Below are 18,428 nucleotides of genomic sequence, written 5' to 3'. Positions count from 1 at the left end.
TACATAAACAGATTTAGCTCTCCAACATCTTGGTCAAATTGGTTTCTGCTTTTGGTGTTGCCAACCGTTTTGCTTAAGTTGATTGTCTAGTCACTAAACGGCCATCTGATTCACACAAGGGTTCATTTTGGGGTCCTTTCTTGGAATGATGACAAAAATTTGAGTAAATGAAAGTCATCAATCACAACTAGGGTGATGCATTTCTCAACTATTAGTCTTGTCCAGGCGGCTCAAGGTTCTAGGTGACTCAGTTTTGTTTGCGAAGCTTGATCCTAATCACTGCTTTGGAGGTGTGATCTAAAAAATGGATTCCATCAAGAGCAAGATGCAATCTTTGGCTCAAGCCACGCAAGAGGCAACCGAGCGGGCTAACCGATATGAGGTGGAAACCCGAAGGATTAACGACGTGGCCGATAAATTTGAGGATCAGGTACAACATAAATGAATAGGTAGCTAATGGGTCATGGCGGCGACACATTACTTCACCTTTTCTGATGTTTTAGGTGCGAAGCATTCAGAAGAAGATGCAGGCCCTCGAGGGTCAGTATGACTCGTGCTCGGAGCAGCTGTTTGAGGTCACCATGAAATTAGAGGTCAAAGAGAAGAACCTGGCCAATGCTGAAGGCGATGTGGGATCCTTGAGCCGAAGGGTCCTCTTATTGGAGGAGGAAGAGGAACGCAGCGATGAGAGATTGGCCCGGGTAAATTGTCCGAGTTTTGTCTTGGTGATGGATGCACTTTGAGATTCTAACCCAACGGGACAAAGGGTGACCAATCTCGAAACGGGATTTGTTCCAAATATCATACCGAGTTTTGATCATCGAAAACCACATTCTATTTAAAGATTATTTAGGTTTGATTTGTTAGCCTCTACCGGTGAGAGGCCATATCAGATGGAAATTTTCGGTTTTCAAAATTATACAAGCTTTTGACGTTACGTTCCTATCTGTTGAATTGGGTAATTAGAAAAATTCAAATAGAATTGGCAAAAACTTGTTATTAATACAAGCATGCCAATGAATGTTCAAGAATGGTACCAAAGCCACATCAAAAAAAACTTATTTGTGCTGAATGACCAAACCATTACTGTTTGAGCTAATAGGTAAGCTTGATTATTATATAAATCATTTTTTGTTAAAAATCATGTTCAGTTCAGAAATATATTTTGAACGATTTTATCATGTAACATGGCAAAGTGATTTTTCTCTAACGCTAAATCTTTTTTTTTTTGAAGCTAGTACTAGCATTTTAAAACAAGAAGGAAATGATTTGCAGTCCAGTACTACTAGACATTAACCAAACATATATTGCTTTTGAAAGAAAGGTGAAAAGACTGATATAAAAAGTTGGGGGCACCTAGATAATCAGCAAAGCTGTATACATATAAAAATGCAATTTTTCACATTTTCGTTCTTTCTGCAATGATTTGTTCATGTATTTTGTTCTTTTGACTCAAAATGTCGAATTTTTGTATTAATATTTTCCGTTCTGCATTGGCAAAATTTAAGTGTACAAGAAATGTTCTGAATAGTTTTTCCTCTTTAGGCCATTAAGACCATTAGTATCAATCAGGTTGTCTAAAATCGCAATTGTCAAAGTTTGGAATAAGTTTTTCCTGAACGCCTTAAGTATCCTGCTTTTTGCACAGACTTTCAAGATCACATCTCTTTATCTTTCAAATTCAGACTGTCTCAGTACATGGCCAAATAAAAGCTTTACCCAAGCGACATGTCATTGCCGTGATTTGTAACAAAATCATTCAAAATTCACCATTTTGTTTGAAGAAATTTTAGCAACCTAGCGCACTATATCCTTTGCCTTTGGCGCCTAGTACACTTTAGGTGCGTAATAATATTGCTGAAAAGTGAATGCAGCGAAATATGCTTTCATTTTATTGCATTTTTTCCAATTTCAATGGTATGTTTAGAAGAATTCTAGCTAACAATTTGGTCGGAATTTTTACAATGTAGAAGGAAAAGCAAAAAATAGGGGAACATACATGGAATGGTTTTGAGTGAAACCCGTGGAGAATTTACGAGGTAAACCTAAGTAATAGCTCAATTTTTGGGGGGAAAATGAATGAAAACAGTTTTGATGGTTTTGAGCACCCCTTTCAATCATAAAAAAGGTATTTTAGGATTTTTTCTTTGGCTTTTAGGCTATCACCGATTTGGCCAAGAACTCTCAGAGAGCTGATCAAGCTGTCAAAAAGAGGCAACATCTTGAAAACCACAATACCTACAATGAGGAACAAGGCGACAAACTGGAGACCCAGTTAAAAGAAGACAAATTTACCATGGCAGAGTCGGAGCGCAAATATGAAGACATTGCCAGAAAATTAGCCACCATGGAAGGTCAGTAAAAGATCAATAGTTGCTTGCAGATTTACTTCTCTTAAATTACAAAATATTTCCTAGAAAATTGTCATTTTGCCCGTTAAATGTTGGTTCTTTTTGAATTGAAACTGCTTAAATCATTGTCCTTTCTTACTTGTAACTAATTTCAATAATAATTATTACTATGAGTTTACCGAGAAAGTTCATTCTGCGTTTCCTAGTTTCTGTTATCATTTTGAAACAAAGATATTGCTTCTACTCAAGAACCCTTTGATTTGGGTTTAAACATGAACGAACCACTGTAATATGGACGGAGGGGTTGGGTCGAGAATTGGCTTTTCGGAATCGAGTAAAGGCATTGCGGTCTCTTCATATGAGACTCAACGCAGGTCGGTACTGCTACGTACAAATTTCAATGTTTGCCTCAATTTTCAACCGAATGACTGGATCAAAAGTACTGCCATCTTAAAACTCACAAATAACGCTTTCAAGACTGAATGGAGTAGCCCTCATAATTTTTTGACCTAGCCATTCTATTGAGCAGACATTTGAAATACGTGATTGCTTTAATCTGGGACCAGCCTCGCCTGAAGGCAAAGCCTGAATTCACTCGCCTCCAAATTGTTTATTGTATACAACCTAACAATCTCGTCCATATTCCAATGGTTCATGGTTTAAAACAAGAGATCCAATAGTTCATGCATCAAAACTAACGTTTGAAAGAAAAAGCAGAGTGGTAAAATGTCCACAATTCGTTTAGATTCGTCTCTCGAGAGGGGCAAAAATCAAGGATTAAATAGAGATTGAACGTAATCCCCTAATGAGGTTTGTTTTCAGCTTCACAAAGGGATCCATCCCGATACAACATACTTTGCTGTTTATGTTTCGAATCAGAAGAATGCCTGCACTTTTTAATACGGTACAATTCCGCTGCTGCAGTGGTCCTTTAAAAAATATCCTAAACGATGTATCAAAATTCAGGCCAACTATCATACATACAAGATTACAAGAACTATACCTGGTTTAATTCTAAAACATTAATCGTCCATTGGTGCAGCCATAAAAAATCAATCTCAGTTTTTGAGGAAGTTTGCTCCAATCTAGCAATCTCTGAATGTGTTCCGAAAGGTGGGACACGAACACAAATTCCAAAATATAGGAAGACTTTGTTCAAAAAGAGTTGCAAACTAGCAAAAAAGGCTTCAAAGCAGTTTGAATCCAGTAGTTTTGGCTAGTCTCCAAAAAAAGTTGGGCTTGATTCTGGGTAAGATTAAGGCCTCCATCGAAAACGACTAGTTGAATGAAAACAGAGAGCAGAATGATCCAGGATGTTAGATAGAGTGCAAAGGGTTTTTTCTCTTATGCAAACTCTAAGAGAAAGATGAAACACCCTGTTGGGCCTTTTGAGTTGGATGGTAAAGCCATTGGCAATTAGAGGCCAAGTTAGTTTTTAATGGCGAAGATTCCAGGCTAATTCGAACAATGAAGTCCACTTCTCTTCTTTTTCGGGCTCCTTCAGTGTTCAATTTGCTTCCCTCTAATATTCGTAGGGAATACGTAGGCCTTATTGATTCGGTAGCATCTTTCAAGTCCGACTTGGACAATTTTTTAGGAGCATTCCAGATCAACCCTATAATATTCAAGGACTAGCTCAATCTGTCAACTCAAATTCGTTGGTAGACCAAATAAAATATAATGATTAAAAGGTAAGAGATAGACGAATTATAACCTTTCACTATAATAGTACCGGCGATTGCATTCCCCGTAAAAAATTACTCCCCCCGCCACCTCAAAGAAAATATATATAAAAAAAGAAAATGAGAGAGAAAAAGGCAAATACCTTGAGAACCAAACCAGAGTCAGAAACTATTTCTTCATAACTTTCGGTAATTTGCCATTTATTTTTCTAATTGCGCCCATTATATTTCAGGAAAAACTTGATATCTCTTTTTGAAAAAAGTATATCAAGCCACTCCCTATTTTTCATTTTGCTAACATGACTTTTTTATCTCAGAATCATTGCATAATTTTGCACTTTTAAGGTGAATTGGAGAGAAGCAATGAACGGTGTACATTGGGGGAAAAGAAGATCGTGGATTTGGAGGAAGAACTGCGGTTGGTTGGGCAAAACCTTCAGCAATTGGAGGTATCCGAGGAAAAAGCCTTAAAAAGGGAGGAAAACTATCAAAACCAAATGCGATCTCTGGCTGAGTCACTCAAAACTGCTGAGAATCGGGAGGAGAACGCTTTAAAAAACATCCAACGGATGAACGTTCGCATCGATCAAGTCGAGGAGGATCTTTTGTGCGAGAAAATGAAGATCAAACGTGTGAGCGACGATTTGGACGGCACATTTACCACCATGTTAAATATCAATTAAATCTTGAACAAACGAAATCAGTACATATAAATATAGAGAGTTTATCAGTAACACCCGTCATCAAAGCCTTCACTGTTAAATTTGGAGAGGCCTTTTAATTATCATGCTCAGCTCCAAATCCAGCTCCAAATCGAATTGCTTCTTTTATCAACCATCTGCTCTAACCGTAAACAGAAGCTCTGATCACCGGAGGCGCCCGTCGACAGCTGACAAAGGATTTCTTTTTGACAGCTAACGCCACATGGATTGGCTAAAGCGGGACCAAAACGAAAGAAGTAGGCTAGAAATTTCTTGAACAAGGCTTCATCTTCCGCCATTCTGAAAACTAGGTCTCTCCAGGATTGTGGCGACAAGTCATGGAGGTGAAAGTCTTTTTTGGCAGAATACTCCTCGACGTGGACTAGGGATGAAGCTTGGATACTTGCTTGCAAGTCAAAGTATGAGGTAGAATGATCCAGGATGAGGTTTGTACTATCGTTGTGATTCCCTTCAAAGAGAGAGGAAATGTCATGGTTACCATCAAGAGAAATAATGATTTTGATTGAATAACAAACCATCAATCTCGTAGATTCGATAAGCAGGGTTAAGCCCCCCTCCAGGAGTCAAGCTTGGAGCAAGGTAGGCCATGCTGATGGGAGTGCGTCCGTTATGGAAGATCTCAAATTCGTCAAAGTGAGTGTGACCAAAAAACTGTCCGAGAATTGTGTTGTTAAATCTGTGGACAATTCTTCCATACTCGTGTGCCCATTGATCTAAAGTTAGAAGGAAAAAAAAAACAATAAAATAGGAAGGAATTGAAATCCATAATGAATGAGGATAAGTTACTGTAGCATGATTTGGTTCCAGGTGGAATGTGACCAATAATGAACACCTTTTCCTTGTTTAGTTCGGCTTTATGAAGTTCCTTGTAAATCCAATGCAAATGGCCAATGGGGTCGTTGAAATCCAGGAGGAGCCAGAAATTGAAATTATTGCAGACATTGGTGTTCACAGAGATCAACTTAACCCCTGGTCGAATATGCGTCTAGAGATAAAGTCGTATTGTTCTGATGTCCCGGCATAATATTATCTAAAATTCCTCTTACAGAGTAATAGCCCCCGCGTTTAATGGTCTTTTGCTGGATCTTGCCTGGAAGCCAATCCTTGTAAAACTTTGCCAGATTGGCATAGAGCCATCCAGGATTATAGCGACCTGTTTCATTGATATCGGGAAACATGTTTACGGGAAAAGCCTCGTGATTTCCAATGGTTGGAAAGACAGGAGTATCTAAAAGTCAAATAGAAAAGATTCAATTTCAAGCCTACTGTCAAGGTTTAGGTTCAATCCTTTTTCTTCTTAGCATACTTGGAAAATGCTTTTGGATTACGTTCACCACTACTTTGGTGCTCTCCAAGTTACCAGTGCGATTTTGGCGCCAAACATCATGTGCAGGGTAATCTCCAGTCACGAAAATGTAATCAATGTCAGGGTGGCGTTGGCGAATTTCATTCATGAACGCATCCAAGGTCCACGGAGGAAGATCACATCTGTAGTCGCCAAGTTTATCCGCAGCTAGCTTTCTATTCACAGGGTATCCATTGATTCTAGCGCAACAAACCGGTTCACCACATTCCGCGTTTGCTCCTATCTGCGTCATAAAAACATCAAATGTGATATATTTGTGTTGGTCATACAATCATCTCCTCTTGAAAATGCCTTACTTGGTAGTCTCTTTGAACGTGAGGATCGGAAAGATGTAAGATCTTTTGTGTTTTCACTGGTTTTACAGGATAACGAGGAACTAGCGCTTGCTGCGGCCGATTCAAATCGGGGATCTTCAAGGACCAATTGTTAATCCTTTTACTGTGACCAGTACATTGCCCTTCTTCGACCAAAGCGCAAATATCCCAAGCGTGAATCGTCCCATTTCCTTCTTGCATAATGTGGAACATTTGCTCACCTACATTGTGAACCATTCCGTGGCAAATATCCTACAAGATGATGATTAATATAGCAGAGTTTCGCAGAAAGCAGCTCGATGTTTCTAGAAATACGCATAAGATGAATTGGGATTTGCGTAATTGAGGACAAGGCGTCCGCTTATTTGACCCCGAATGAAAGGCGAGTTCGCGAAAGAAAATGTGTTGAGTCCATAAACTAGTTTTGGGGAGATCATCCTTTTTGCCTTGAACTAAAGATAGTACTTTGGGTAAGAAGAAGTTTGGGTAAGTAAGGTTGATCTGATTGACTCCACGGCTTAACTACGGCATGATTTGTTGCGGGATAAAACAGAAGGAATGGACCAGACTAAAATTTACAAATGCAATTCTTTACAAAAGCGAGGATTTCTTTTCGTTTCTTAAGTTAGTTTAGTTAACTTCGATTCCTGGGGCTGTATTTCTCAAGTATCCTCCAGGCCATCGCTTGGATCAAAATGAACCTTGACATTCATTCATGAGTACTTCACGAAATCAGTATGTGTCTCCCTGAAGAAAGGTGATGAAATTAGCCTTAAAATCAATTAAGCTGGAAATGCAAAAATTGACACATAAAACGATTGCAAACTAAAGAACACATACCGTATGTATATTTAGATTTAAACACCGTGTTTAGGACAAAAAAAAACACTCTCCCTTTTTTCCTATTCAACTCGGATCATACATGAACGGAGAAAGAAAATGCTCCATTACTTTTTGAAATGCATCAATAGTGCATGACTAAGGTTGGAATAAGTGTAAACATTTGTTAGTTTAACCACGAACTTCTAGAAATATGGACTGTGAACGGGTTTATCGCCAAATCGGCCTGCACTTGGTCAAAGCGGCTCTGAGGTGAGTAGGTGCGACTGGGACCAAATCGCATCTCAAAAAATGCGCCCACAAAATCATGCGGAGGTACCGCATTAAGAGTATCATTTTTATACTCTCTACTTCTAAAGTGTCTTGCATCAAAGATTCAAAGATCCAATAGCTCTCCAAATCTCAACCTACATCAATCCAATTTTCCTCTACGGCCTTCATCAAAAGCTTATGTGGCAGGCCGAAAATCGAATTTTAAATGGTGATAACAACAAAACTTTGACCAAATCTCCTGAGTATCTCAAACTCAGTTTTGGGCTCAAATTTGACCAAGTTCACCTTTTTGACAAGATGCTGCGATCCTTTCTAATGGTAATTTTCAGTTGTGAGTGATTCAGGAGATACGAACCTTTTTTTCCGTTTGCAGTCCATATCTCTAGAAGTCCGTGGTTTAACCATGCCTTGACCACACTGAAACTAATCTGATACCAATTTCCCCCGAAAGAGTCTCAAATTTCGCTGTTTAAACTAGAAATAATTCAAGCAAGCAGTCTTTTTGCGGTAGATGGCTATGTCTTCTGAAATTATTGACGCAATTTGATAAAAATGCTCCAAGCCATACCTTGGGTCAAAATGAAATGAAGGCACAAGTTTGGGTACTTTCGAATCTCATGGGGATCACCTAAATATGAACAAGGAGTAGGATTCTTAAGAAGAGATATTACTACATCATAGCACACTTGAAAACGTATTTAACCATTTTTCAAAGTCCATATTTTTGTGGGTTTTGGATCTTGAATTGTAATTTGAATCTGTTGACTAACAGAGTATTGTAATTGCAATTACAATTACATTTGAACTCGTAGCAAATGAAATAAATTGCATTTTGACCAATGTAACTGAGCTTTTTATGTTAAATTTGTCAATGTGTCGCTTTTTTCCTTTCCTTCTCACCCCTTACCAATCCTCTTTCTACGTCTTATCTGATGTCTTGAGTGGTTCTTTAATAAAAATGATTACATTTTCACACACAAGACACGTCTTCACTCATATACTTTAAATCATTCTTAGTCGTACAGCGTCGGTTAGCGCACAAAACCTTTTTTCTATCCATTTTCTGCTCAGTTTTTATTAGCTCTGGACAAATACATCTCATCAAGTTCTAGGGTCTTTTACAAACCCCTGGTGCCAAAGTGAGAGATCTTCAGCTCGACATTTAAAATACAAGATAAACGCAAACAATTTTCGCTGCATTTTCTGATACGAACTAGTACTGACAAGAGGTCACAAAATGTCTATTTTCAAACTATTTCTGAAAAAATATGAAGATGATTGAAATAGGCACTGAAACAGTGCCATTTCGACAGCGAAATAAGTACTACTAATATCACATGACAATTTCTTATAAAACATGAGGGTAAATTGCAGGCAAAAACGAAGGAAAGTTTCAAACAAGGTCCGCAAAACATTTGCAAATTTCTTATAACTTTGTATAAAAATGTAATTGATACGTAATTAAATTTCATTTGAAAAGTAACTGTAATTGAACATATTTGAAAAGAAAATATTTGAGATTTATTACATTTCAGACCAATGTAGTTTTAGTTGTAATTGACAACATTTATGAAGTGATTGACACAAGTCAGTTGATTCATTAGTCGTTGAGTTACATCATTCTCAAAAGCTCAAACAAGACAAGTGATTTTAAAAATGTTACACCGTAACAAATGACCGATCAATAGGTTTCATGTCTCAATGATTCTTAGCTTTTTGATAATGCTTTTTCAAATATCTACATTTGCAATTATCATACCTACTGATTTTTTCATTTTCAGGTTAAAAAACTTCATTGTCCAGCGTCAGGGAGGCACGAACAAAGTTTCATACTAGAGATATTTTATTGATATTTTATATCAGGATCATATTACCTGTAGTAGAGAGCGAAGTTCTTAGTCAAATATACTCATTTGATGAAGTCAAAAGTAATATTACGTTGCTAAAACACGTTAATGTCTTTGAAACAAAACATGCCCAACCTAACCCAAAAGTCAAACTTAGGGTGCGGTAAGTGGTGGAAATTCGACAAAATCGGAAGTTTGCGATCGTTTTGAGTCTTTGATAAAATCTTACAAAAATCGAGAAAATTGAGTCGCAAAACAAAAAAAAGCATAATCAATCTGGAATCTTGAGATATATCATATGTTAAAGAAAACTTAATTATTTTCCCATGAATTGGCTACATTAACGTAATCAATAACAAAAAAAAAATGTTAAATAATGATTATAAAATTGCGAAATTTGGAGTTGCAATGAATTTGAAGAAGAAATGAGGTTACGCAAGTACAGTAGGCTTGCATCTGAGAGTTTTTGAAAAAACATTACGTCCAGGTAGGTTTTACATTCATTTATTTTAGCCCTGACTTAGCATGATCCCACCTTTACGTGTTCCTTTTCAAAACCTGACTTATACACAAGTTACTTCAACTTGTTAATGGCACTGAAGCCAGATCCGTGTTTCATAATCACTCACTTTTCCATGAATACCGAAGAAGCTGCACAATCTGGCCGTGATAGAGAGGAATTCTTCTTTGGACCTTCCTGCTCGCTCATAATCCACCATCAAGGCTGCTCCCCAATGGCAAACCATGCACCGAAATCCCGTGGTCAAGGCATTGGGATGAGACTCCTGAATGGTGTCTTTATCTCCTAAATTTCGAAGAAGATTAGGTTTCCCTTGAACATGATGCAGTGGCAATAGGGAGCAGACAACTAGTACAAGAACGAATGACAACCCACTAGGAGATGTTTGCTGCCCCATGGCCGACTTTCAACTGATGTGAAGGCTCGTTGTCTTCCGATGTCTGTGTCGCCATCGTTGCCTTTGTTTGAGCATTCGAGACGTTGCCTCGGATATCAAGATCACATGTACGTTTTCTTAAGCAGGCTCACATTTCAACAAATACTTGAAATATGGGAAAAATCTTGCTTGTGATCGAGTCTGTGTACAAGAGCAACGTGCTTACAGTAGATAAAACCTCTGTAATGTCGGACTGGAAATAGGAGCACTTTGTCCGAATACCCTGTGTTTCATAATCCTAAGGCAATCATGATTTAATGATGAAAACATACGATTCAAAACGTGTCAACCTTAACTAAGATATTGAACGAAAAATGATGATAAAAATAGGCATAGAAGTATGAAGTATGCTAAACAACATGCCATAAGTAATATATGCAACTAAACCTGTTTTAGGATAACACATTCAGCGAATAATAGCTGAGGAAATTGGCAAAGATGCTACGAAAAGAGTGACCCATTATTAGAATGCAGTAATAGACCCTATAAAGCTTTTTCGGGCAATCTCGTTTTGATTGCACAAGGTAAAGGCTAAAAGCTGCATGAAATAATTTCGTTAAAATGTGCGGCGTAATCCCTTTATCCCAGTTCGCTTTTATAAGGAAACTAAAGATGACAAATATTCAAGCAAATAATTGCTCAACAAAATATTAGACTATTGGCATCACTTCTTGTGCTACAAGTTTAAAGATCTCAAAGCTTTGATACTCCTGTGAGACGTTGAATCTCTTAAGAAGCTATACAATTTGTCATATATAGCATGGTTCCAACATGTTGTACTTTTAACCATTATTACAGTTGCCTTGAACAATGAAATGTCAATTGCTCATGTTTGTTCCTTTAACATGAAAGCTACTTTCCACCAATGTCTATTCTTTCACCAAATTTTCTCATCTGCCCTTCAAGAAGTATGACTAAAATTTCTCATTCCTAACCCTGGGTTTTTGGCTTGGATTTTGCTCTTGCAGGAGTTTCTTGTTTCTTGTGAGGGATTAGTGTTGAAGAACTTTGTGGAGGTGCCGACTCTAGGGAAATATACGTTGGATGTGTTCCTTAAATTGAGCAACGACTGAAATCCCAGGATAAATCTTCAACTTATACAAATCTATCAAGTTACTGTGTTCGTGATTAAGTCTTGATTTGAATTTGACATTTTACTCTTTTTTATTTTTTGTTTTGTGGACTTCATTGCTGCTGCTGCGATTGGAATCCCAGCAGTTCAAGACGAGAAAGTTACTGTAGGAAATTAAATTCTCTCCGAAAAACTTTCAAGTCCGCTCTCTTGCAGAATGTTCTTAGGAAATCGTTCATGTATTCTTGCGAAATCGAACCCAAAACTTGCACGCTACATGTTCTGCAATCAATTACAAAAAAGAAACAAGAAATGAGGTAATTGAACTTAAGGAAGAACAACATATTCAGTTGCAGTTGCTGCATCTCTTTCTATCTAGTCTTTCCGATTATGCAAAAGATGCCCAGTTTTGTCGAGATGTGGGATATTTCCATAAATTTTGAAACAAGCTCTTACAAGTTTTTCGCGAATCCTTGAACGACTTCTAGATATCCAATGTGATAAAACAATGTTCATTATCTCTAAAAATACATTCTAAAACCATGCAGTCTCACATTAATTCACTTTGACACATTAATTCATTCACCCCAACCATTTGGAAACGTGTGATATTCAACGCTCTCGACAAGAGAAAACAAGCCACAATACAGGTTCTTCACAACAATAAAATAATCAAACCTTAGACATATATCTATTTAGGTTTGGATCCCTGTACAACTTCAACATGTTCTAGGGCATCCACATAAGCTGCGTGATCATGCAAGGTGGCCACGACCCCACCTTCATTTTTCTCATGCGCCGGTCGACCAGAATAGTCCACTTTTTCACCCGTTAACGTCGTAAGTTGTCCTCCCAGGGCATTCAGGATCGCGTCACCCGCACAAATATCCCATTTCTTTATGAGCGTCACGTGAACATACACATCCTGGTTACCCTTAACCACCTCCCAAGCTTTATAACCGGCTCCACCAGCTGGCGTAACAACAGCTTTGGCGCCAAAAGCGTTTTTGGCCACGTCATGAACGGATCCCGCGTGAGATCTGGACACTATGATCCGGGATTGACTGAGGTCTGTGTCAGACTGAGTCTGGCTCCTTTTGACATCTTCGGCGATACTTTGACTGACATGGTTGGGGCCTGCCCAGCCCCAGGCAGTGACCCCATCGAAAGGTTTGTGAATGACGCCCAAAATGGGCTTGCCTTTTACAGCCACACATACCATGGTGGTTACAAAATGGCGAAGATTTTCAGTGTACTCCTGAGTGGCGTCCAGTGGATCAATCCAGACATCAATGTCATTGGCGGGCACGAGCACATCGTCTTTCACAATCTCATTGATTTCATCATTGGTAAGATGGGGCATCTTGATCAGATTTAAATCCACTTGTTCCGGATCATCTTCTTCGGATATGACGTGGACGTGGGGGAAAGCCTTCCGAAGACTGTTGTACATGGCCTTGTGTGAGAGCATATCGCCGTCAGTCACGGGGTTATTGGCACCTTCTTTGGTTTTACCTTTAGATTTCTCACCAATGTCATCGACTTGCTCTCTGATTCTCTTCACTTCAACCCCTCCACGATGAGCTGCCTCAATGGCTACGGATAGCAACTCTTTGAGACTAACCGGAGCCGTACTAGATGGAATGGGCTTGTCCACGGATTTGCCACCTCGAAAGGTGTAAAACACCAAAAACGCCACCGCCCCGACCAATAATAAACCCCAACGGTTAATCCGGACACTCCCACCCATTGTTTTTATAGGTTCGGCTGAGGTCAATATTGTGGAATGAATGGATTCCAGAGAGAGCCGGCGATTTTTCATGGATTGATGTGTTGTGGTGGTTTCAGTGATTGGTTGAGTGAGTATTGTGATGAGTACAAACTGACCGAACCAGGCAGCAACTCTCAGGTAGAGTCGTCAATGATCAAGTGTGGGATCTCCACGGATTAGGATTTTTCAGCAGGACCTGGGCTATGGAAACACTTGTCATCCATCTATTTTAAGTCGGTTAATAGAAGTCGATATGTATTTGCCAGCAAACTCAGATTATACCATATTGTAGAGCCAGTTGCTCTAACGGTGGTAAGGTTCCGTTAAGGCGGGAAGTTTCTGGTCATTTTGATTTGGATCCATGGCGGTTTTGTGGAACCATATTTCATTCAAGGATATCCAAGTGTTATGGATTGTCACGTCATCAAAACAACACTGTACAGCGTGATGAGAAAGGACTAAATTGCGTCGCATTCCATCCATCCAAAATATGAACATTTGTAAAATAGTAGATTTCAATTTTAGATACCTTTTAGTATACTTTCAATACTATTCTTCTAGAAAAATGATAGGTTGTCAATGTTGGGACCACATTTTGTTAATATGTATAACACGCTGGTTAACCACTCATACAATGAAAAACATCAGCAATTCAAGAGATAGTAGATTAGTTTGGATGGACTTCGCACTATGCTGAGCTCTTAGTCAGTATACCTAGTTCAAACAAAAGCCCCCACGGCTTAGCGAAAACGGATAAATATAATACAGTTCATTCTTTCAACAAAAGAAAATGATTGAGACAAGTGTCTTCGTACTATATGATAGCGCCAATCTTACCAAAGAATTTCATACGGCCTTATGAGCGCTTTGTTGTATTCAAATTGTTCACTCTAATCGTAAATTTATTAAACCAAGTGAGTTTTTCTCTGTTTGTGACCAATCTGTTTTTCTCTCTGTTTGTGACCAATCTCTTTCGTATTGTCCTTCCACTTTAATCAGTTTTAAAATAGGATCCTCTAGTCGAAGTCATTAAATTCATTTTCATGAACAATGATGTGATTGGGTTGGTAAAAACCTATTTTTATTGTCCTGTTTATAAATGGTCCTAAACTGTTGGGATAAATGGTCTCATTCAATCATGAGGCCAATGATAAATTGACATCAATAATTACATAATAGATTGTGTTGTATGAGTGGTGTGCATATATGAATTCAACTGGATTCGGAATCGTGGGTCTCTTCGCCTTATTTTCATTAGCAACATCAAAGAATCTCTGAACGTCCCGTGCGTTATAAGTTCATATCACTGGCGAGATCAAGACTTAACAATCACTTTTAACCGCACGATTTTCGACCGATCAACTTTGTTGCTACCGTCAGCAATCAGACTTTTTCGAATGAGAGTTTCGGCTTCTATTGTCAAGGGTGATTTTATTAATCGGGTTCTCATATTATTTAGGCGACACCAAAGGCGCTTGCCCTTCATCTTTGGACTGAAACTTGGGCTTCCCCCACGTGAATGGAATATAACGATACCGAATCATGTGCTGGAATGAATCAAAAAAACGTGTGTCGTTAAAATTATTCACAAGCTACAATTTCTTGTACCCTCACAATTACCTTAATCTGTCGCTTCATAGTGATGCAGAATAGCGTGATAAAGTACATGACCAAGATGGGCCAAAACACAGGGATGTTGAAGAACTGAAAGAAGGTGCAGACGAAGGCAATCACTGTGGCCTTGGTGGCAGAGTACCAGAACTTGAACTCGGGCAAGCGACGGATGAACGGCCGAAACTCGTCCGACTGCCGAGTTGGAAGCTCCATTCCTTCATCTAAGAACAGCAAAAACGCACTATGAGTAGTATTGTTCTTCTTAATATCCTCTTTTCATTTCATCAGAGCCTTGTTCACTCCTTAACTTCTGGCAAGGATCTTTAGTCCTTTTGCCTTTGAGACGGCGGTCTTCGATTTTTTTTTTTTGCAATATATAAATGGCTTATTCAATCTATACCATTCATCCCAACAATGGATTGGAATGCCATTTTTCTTTTAGGACAACATTTGACTTAAGCATAAAAGTAAATTGAAAATGGTACTGGAACCCCCCTCCCTCAAAATATGAGCCGAGCAAAGACTGATGGGGTGAAGAATTACCCAAAATGAGAGGATAAGAATTTTAGTGGTCATGCTGCTGCACTTGTAGTGTTTACTCTGTGTTTCTACTTACCAGCCTCCTCTTCTTCGAATTGGGCCATGGCCGGATCGATTTTCGGGGTTAGAAATGCTAATAGTAGATTCAGGTGATAAATAGCCAATGCATAGGTGACAATGTACCAACCCTAGAATGTGCACAAAAAGAGAGTAGAACTATAATTGAGCGGTGAACCATGGATATTTTTTGGGAGAGGGATACAAATTATTCCGAGATTGTGATTGATTGTAACGTCAACCGACCTGTTTGAAAACAATTCTAGCCAAGAAGCTCAGCATCAGGAGCACAAGACACGCCCATCTGGCCCTGACAAAGGGCGTGGAGTCGTCCAGAAGCTTCTGGTACCACTAGAAATGGGAAGAGAAAGGAAAAGAGATAATTACCTGCATCAAAACGACCCTCGTCACGAAGGCAACGACTAGGACACAGGTAAAGATCCATCTGGATGTTGCGTGGGGGGTCCAGCGATCTAGCCAGAGTTGGTAGGTCTATAACATAATGAAGAACAAAAAAGGTTCCAATGGGTAAATTTGTTCACCCTTTGTTTTACTGATTACAAAGTAACTTTTCGTTATTGCCTGATTTGTCAGACAAACGATGTACCAAAATGGTTAAGAACGGTTCGGTATCATTACAGCAAGGATTATTCCTGCGAAATAATTGGTACGAACAGGATTTTTCAGGCAAAAGGTAATTTGAATCATCGGCAGCAAAAACTATCAGTTGTTACTGTTACTTAGTCAGAATGTGAATGTCATGTCCTTTTAGTGCCAATTAATATCAAAGGGAGGTAAGGTTAAGCTTACCTGTCCCAAACGCTTAAAAAATGTCGAAATCGGACTAGGTTTGGCCCTCAACAGATCTTCGCCGGTGTCTTCCATCATAATGAATCTGGAAAAAAATTTAAAAAAAAATCTTTGAAAATATGCTTAGTTATAAATAAATTACGCGAAAAAATGGGCACAAAAGTAGTCTTGTAAAAACACAATACGTTTGTTCTATTCCAGAATGTGGTAGTTCAAAGCCGTTAAATGTAATGACGGGACGAATTTCTGACAGAAGCACTTGTATTAAAAGACCCTTACTTGTTTGTTTTCGTCGATGAATAATTGTCAAATTCGGTGTTAAAAAAGAATTTGAGATGACTTCCAGTGAAAAGATTTCGAATAAGGTCGACAAATGACAATTTTCATCCGTCTGCTCAATGGATATGATGATGGTCTTGGGATCGCTTTCAAATATCAAGTCACAAAAATGAGATAAACCGGCTTGTCAATAATTTTTCTCTCCCTCCGTTTTTGTGAAGGAAATTTGCTTGACCTCATTTAAAAATATAAAAGAGCTCAACTACGACACTATCAGTGAAGGGCATTACGAAGCCTTATCATTTCGAGAAGCACGATTTAATCAACTGATTAATCAACTAGAAGCTTGGAGTTCGAACACCCAGTACCTTATCCAAATGTTATGTTGCCGTATTATTGAGGACGCTGGTTTAGAAATTAATAAACCAAGGCACCATTATCAACTTATCATAAACGATAAGGCAAGATACATTGTAACAATGATGAAATCTTCTCTTATTATGCAAATAATCCATCAAGAAAAATCAAAGATAATTCATAGGCTTACGAGCGCTAATAAGGAATCCTAAGGCTTCAAAATGGAGCGTGTTTAATGCCCAAATATGCAGTTCTTGATAACACGTGTTTTCCCTTGGGATTTCATCATGCCCTCAAAAGAGTGTATTCATCATTGTAGAGTCAACATGAAAATGCCATTCTTCTATCCTAACAACTAATCAGTGAAGAGTCGTTCTTATCTTCTTGAACTAATCAATTTACATCATTTAGGCATTGAATGAGCTAAAGAAGGGAATTCTGAAACACTGACATTTTCGAAGGCTTTTAAGGTCACTTGGTTGGCCTTTGATAGAATGTTTTTAATGGCTAGAACATTGAGAAGGCATCATCTAATACTGTAGATCTACCAATAGTTGAACCACAAATCTTTTGCAATAAAGAAAAAATTTTTTAAAGCTGGAAAGAATAGCTTCACCTATTATGACGAAGTTTCTTTAAAGATAGTTCACCAATCCCAGCCCAAAGCTTTTATGATTTTAACCCAATTCACTATGCTATCCCCAATATCATTTTTAGCATGACTTTCACTCATGTCAGTCTTGCGTAGTGTATTCAACACACAAAATTAGTTCTTAAGCAACACAACACCTGAATCGGTTTCTTTAAAAATTAAGGTTGCGAGATTCAACACTTAAAACTCCCGACGCAATAGATTGATTCTATCAGAAAGAACCACTTTTTTTATTTCAAGCTGTTGAGAGAAATCTTGGGCCGTGCCTACTTACTTTGTGAATAAGACGTGGAGCTTAGACTATCAGTCACGGGATCCAAGGCCCAATCAAGACATATGGCCTTGAGCAGAGGTGGGAGGGGAACCCGGGCGCAGGAACTTCACTTGTGTTTGCAAATTCACACCAGAGGTAGATGATCCACTCAATTTTCTTTGAACTTAAGTCTGTCTCAATGGAGTGACGTCAGCAAGTAGAATCAAGTAGAGTCAGGCTTCCCAAATGAGATTGGATACTTTAACCTGAGCTAAAAAGACAAAGCTGAATGAGAGAACATTGTGATTTTGCTAGGACTAGGAATACAGGAATATAACAGATATGATTTTTGGACAAAAAACGGAAATTATTCGTTAGTTCCCAGTCAAGAGAAAGTGGGTGTCCCTTTCAAGTTCATTGATTATCTTGAGTTAAGAAGAATCTCTAATGAGTTTAAGATCAACAAGTCTGTACTTTTTGGTCTAATTTTGTTTACCAGCAAAGAAAAATGCGTGAAATGTTAAATGATGCAATAATGATATATTTGTCTGTTCCTGCACGTAAGGGGTTTGATACTGACTGAAAGAGCATCCATTCTCAGACCTTGCTGGAATTATAAGGCCTATTTTAAGGCTTAATTCACCTTTTTTTCCTTGTGTGTACATGTTGATA

General features: G+C 38.5%; 4 protein-coding genes across 8 annotated transcripts; 1 reads left to right on the top strand and 3 right to left on the bottom strand.

Annotated features, from left to right (window-relative positions):
- Positions 1–38: 38 nt before the first annotated feature.
- On the top strand, positions 39–4,767 carry LOC131882624 (tropomyosin-like). The gene is made up of 4 exons (XM_059229826.1): positions 39–430; positions 504–701; positions 2,159–2,354; positions 4,379–4,767. Exons 1-4 carry the CDS (start codon positions 305–307, stop codon positions 4,714–4,716), a joined length of 858 nt encoding a protein of 285 aa, XP_059085809.1. The 5' UTR covers positions 39–304; the 3' UTR covers positions 4,717–4,767.
- LOC131882618 (sphingomyelin phosphodiesterase-like) lies at positions 2,780–10,345 on the bottom strand. Its single transcript, XM_059229812.1, has 7 exons — positions 10,025–10,345; positions 6,418–6,687; positions 6,062–6,344; positions 5,802–5,983; positions 5,542–5,740; positions 5,271–5,468; positions 2,780–5,203 (listed from the first exon to the last, which is right to left on the bottom strand). The coding sequence occupies exons 1-7, from the start codon at positions 10,310–10,312 to the stop codon at positions 4,824–4,826; spliced, it is 1,800 nt and encodes a 599-aa protein (XP_059085795.1). The 5' UTR covers positions 10,313–10,345; the 3' UTR covers positions 2,780–4,823.
- A 1,569-nt stretch (positions 10,346–11,914) lies between these two features.
- LOC131882621 (inositol monophosphatase 3-like) lies at positions 11,915–13,648 on the bottom strand. Of its 2 annotated transcripts, none has more exons than XM_059229819.1 (2): positions 13,477–13,648; positions 11,915–13,395 (listed from the first exon to the last, which is right to left on the bottom strand). In XM_059229819.1, the coding sequence occupies exon 2, from the start codon at positions 13,243–13,245 to the stop codon at positions 12,115–12,117; it is 1,131 nt and encodes a 376-aa protein (XP_059085802.1). In that variant the 5' UTR covers positions 13,246–13,395; positions 13,477–13,648; the 3' UTR covers positions 11,915–12,114. The 2 variants fall into 2 exon arrangements, with proteins under 2 accessions (XP_059085802.1, XP_059085803.1); XM_059229820.1 differs by having other exon boundaries at positions 11,915–13,390.
- A 605-nt stretch (positions 13,649–14,253) lies between these two features.
- On the bottom strand, positions 14,254–17,992 carry LOC131882626 (protein RER1-like). Of its 4 annotated transcripts, none has more exons than XM_059229830.1 (6): positions 17,778–17,992; positions 16,216–16,300; positions 15,652–15,756; positions 15,425–15,536; positions 14,815–15,029; positions 14,254–14,741 (listed from the first exon to the last, which is right to left on the bottom strand). In XM_059229830.1, exons 2-6 carry the CDS (start codon positions 16,291–16,293, stop codon positions 14,646–14,648), a joined length of 606 nt encoding a protein of 201 aa, XP_059085813.1. In that variant the 5' UTR covers positions 16,294–16,300; positions 17,778–17,992; the 3' UTR covers positions 14,254–14,645. The 4 variants fall into 4 exon arrangements, with proteins under 4 accessions (XP_059085813.1, XP_059085811.1, XP_059085814.1 ...); XM_059229828.1 differs by lacking the exon at positions 15,652–15,756 and adding an exon at positions 15,793–15,897 and having other exon boundaries at positions 17,778–17,988; XM_059229831.1 differs by lacking the exon at positions 17,778–17,992 and adding an exon at positions 16,495–16,704.
- Positions 17,993–18,428: the final 436 nt, after the last annotated feature.

This window comes from Tigriopus californicus, chromosome 6 (genome assembly GCF_007210705.1).
Source record: "Tigriopus californicus strain San Diego chromosome 6, Tcal_SD_v2.1, whole genome shotgun sequence".
Taxonomy (NCBI): domain Eukaryota; kingdom Metazoa; phylum Arthropoda; class Copepoda; order Harpacticoida; family Harpacticidae; genus Tigriopus; species Tigriopus californicus.
This window is presented reverse-complemented; position numbering and strand designations above follow the sequence as displayed.

What these genes read in the sequence shown, in the direction of transcription:
- LOC131882624 (XM_059229826.1), top strand. Translation starts at nt 305, where the DNA reads ATGGATTCCATCAAGAGCAAGATGCAATCTTTGGCTCAAGCCACGCAA. An exon ending in CCGATAAATTTGAGGATCAG is followed by an intron (nt 431 to 503) that starts GTACAACATAAA and finishes CTGATGTTTTAG; the next exon opens with GTGCGAAGCATTCAGAAGAA. An exon ending in AAAATTAGCCACCATGGAAG is followed by an intron (nt 2,355 to 4,378) that starts GTCAGTAAAAGA and finishes TGCACTTTTAAG; the next exon opens with GTGAATTGGAGAGAAGCAAT.
- LOC131882618 (XM_059229812.1), bottom strand. Translation starts at nt 10,312, where the DNA reads ATGGGGCAGCAAACATCTCCTAGTGGGTTGTCATTCGTTCTTGTACTA. An exon ending in TCTTCGGTATTCATGGAAAA is followed by an intron (nt 6,688 to 10,024) that starts GTGAGTGATTAT and finishes ATCATCTTGTAG; the next exon opens with GATATTTGCCACGGAATGGT. An exon ending in TCGAATCTACGAGATTGATG is followed by an intron (nt 5,204 to 5,270) that starts GTTTGTTATTCA and finishes CTCTCTTTGAAG; the next exon opens with GGAATCACAACGATAGTACA.
- LOC131882621 (XM_059229819.1), bottom strand. Translation starts at nt 13,245, where the DNA reads ATGAAAAATCGCCGGCTCTCTCTGGAATCCATTCATTCCACAATATTG.
- LOC131882626 (XM_059229830.1), bottom strand. Translation starts at nt 16,293, where the DNA reads ATGATGGAAGACACCGGCGAAGATCTGTTGAGGGCCAAACCTAGTCCG. An exon ending in TTTTTAAGCGTTTGGGACAG is followed by an intron (nt 15,757 to 16,215) that starts GTAAGCTTAACC and finishes TCCCATTTCTAG; the next exon opens with TGGTACCAGAAGCTTCTGGA. An exon ending in ATTCGAAGAAGAGGAGGCTG is followed by an intron (nt 15,030 to 15,424) that starts GTAAGTAGAAAC and finishes TGCTGTTCTTAG; the next exon opens with ATGAAGGAATGGAGCTTCCA.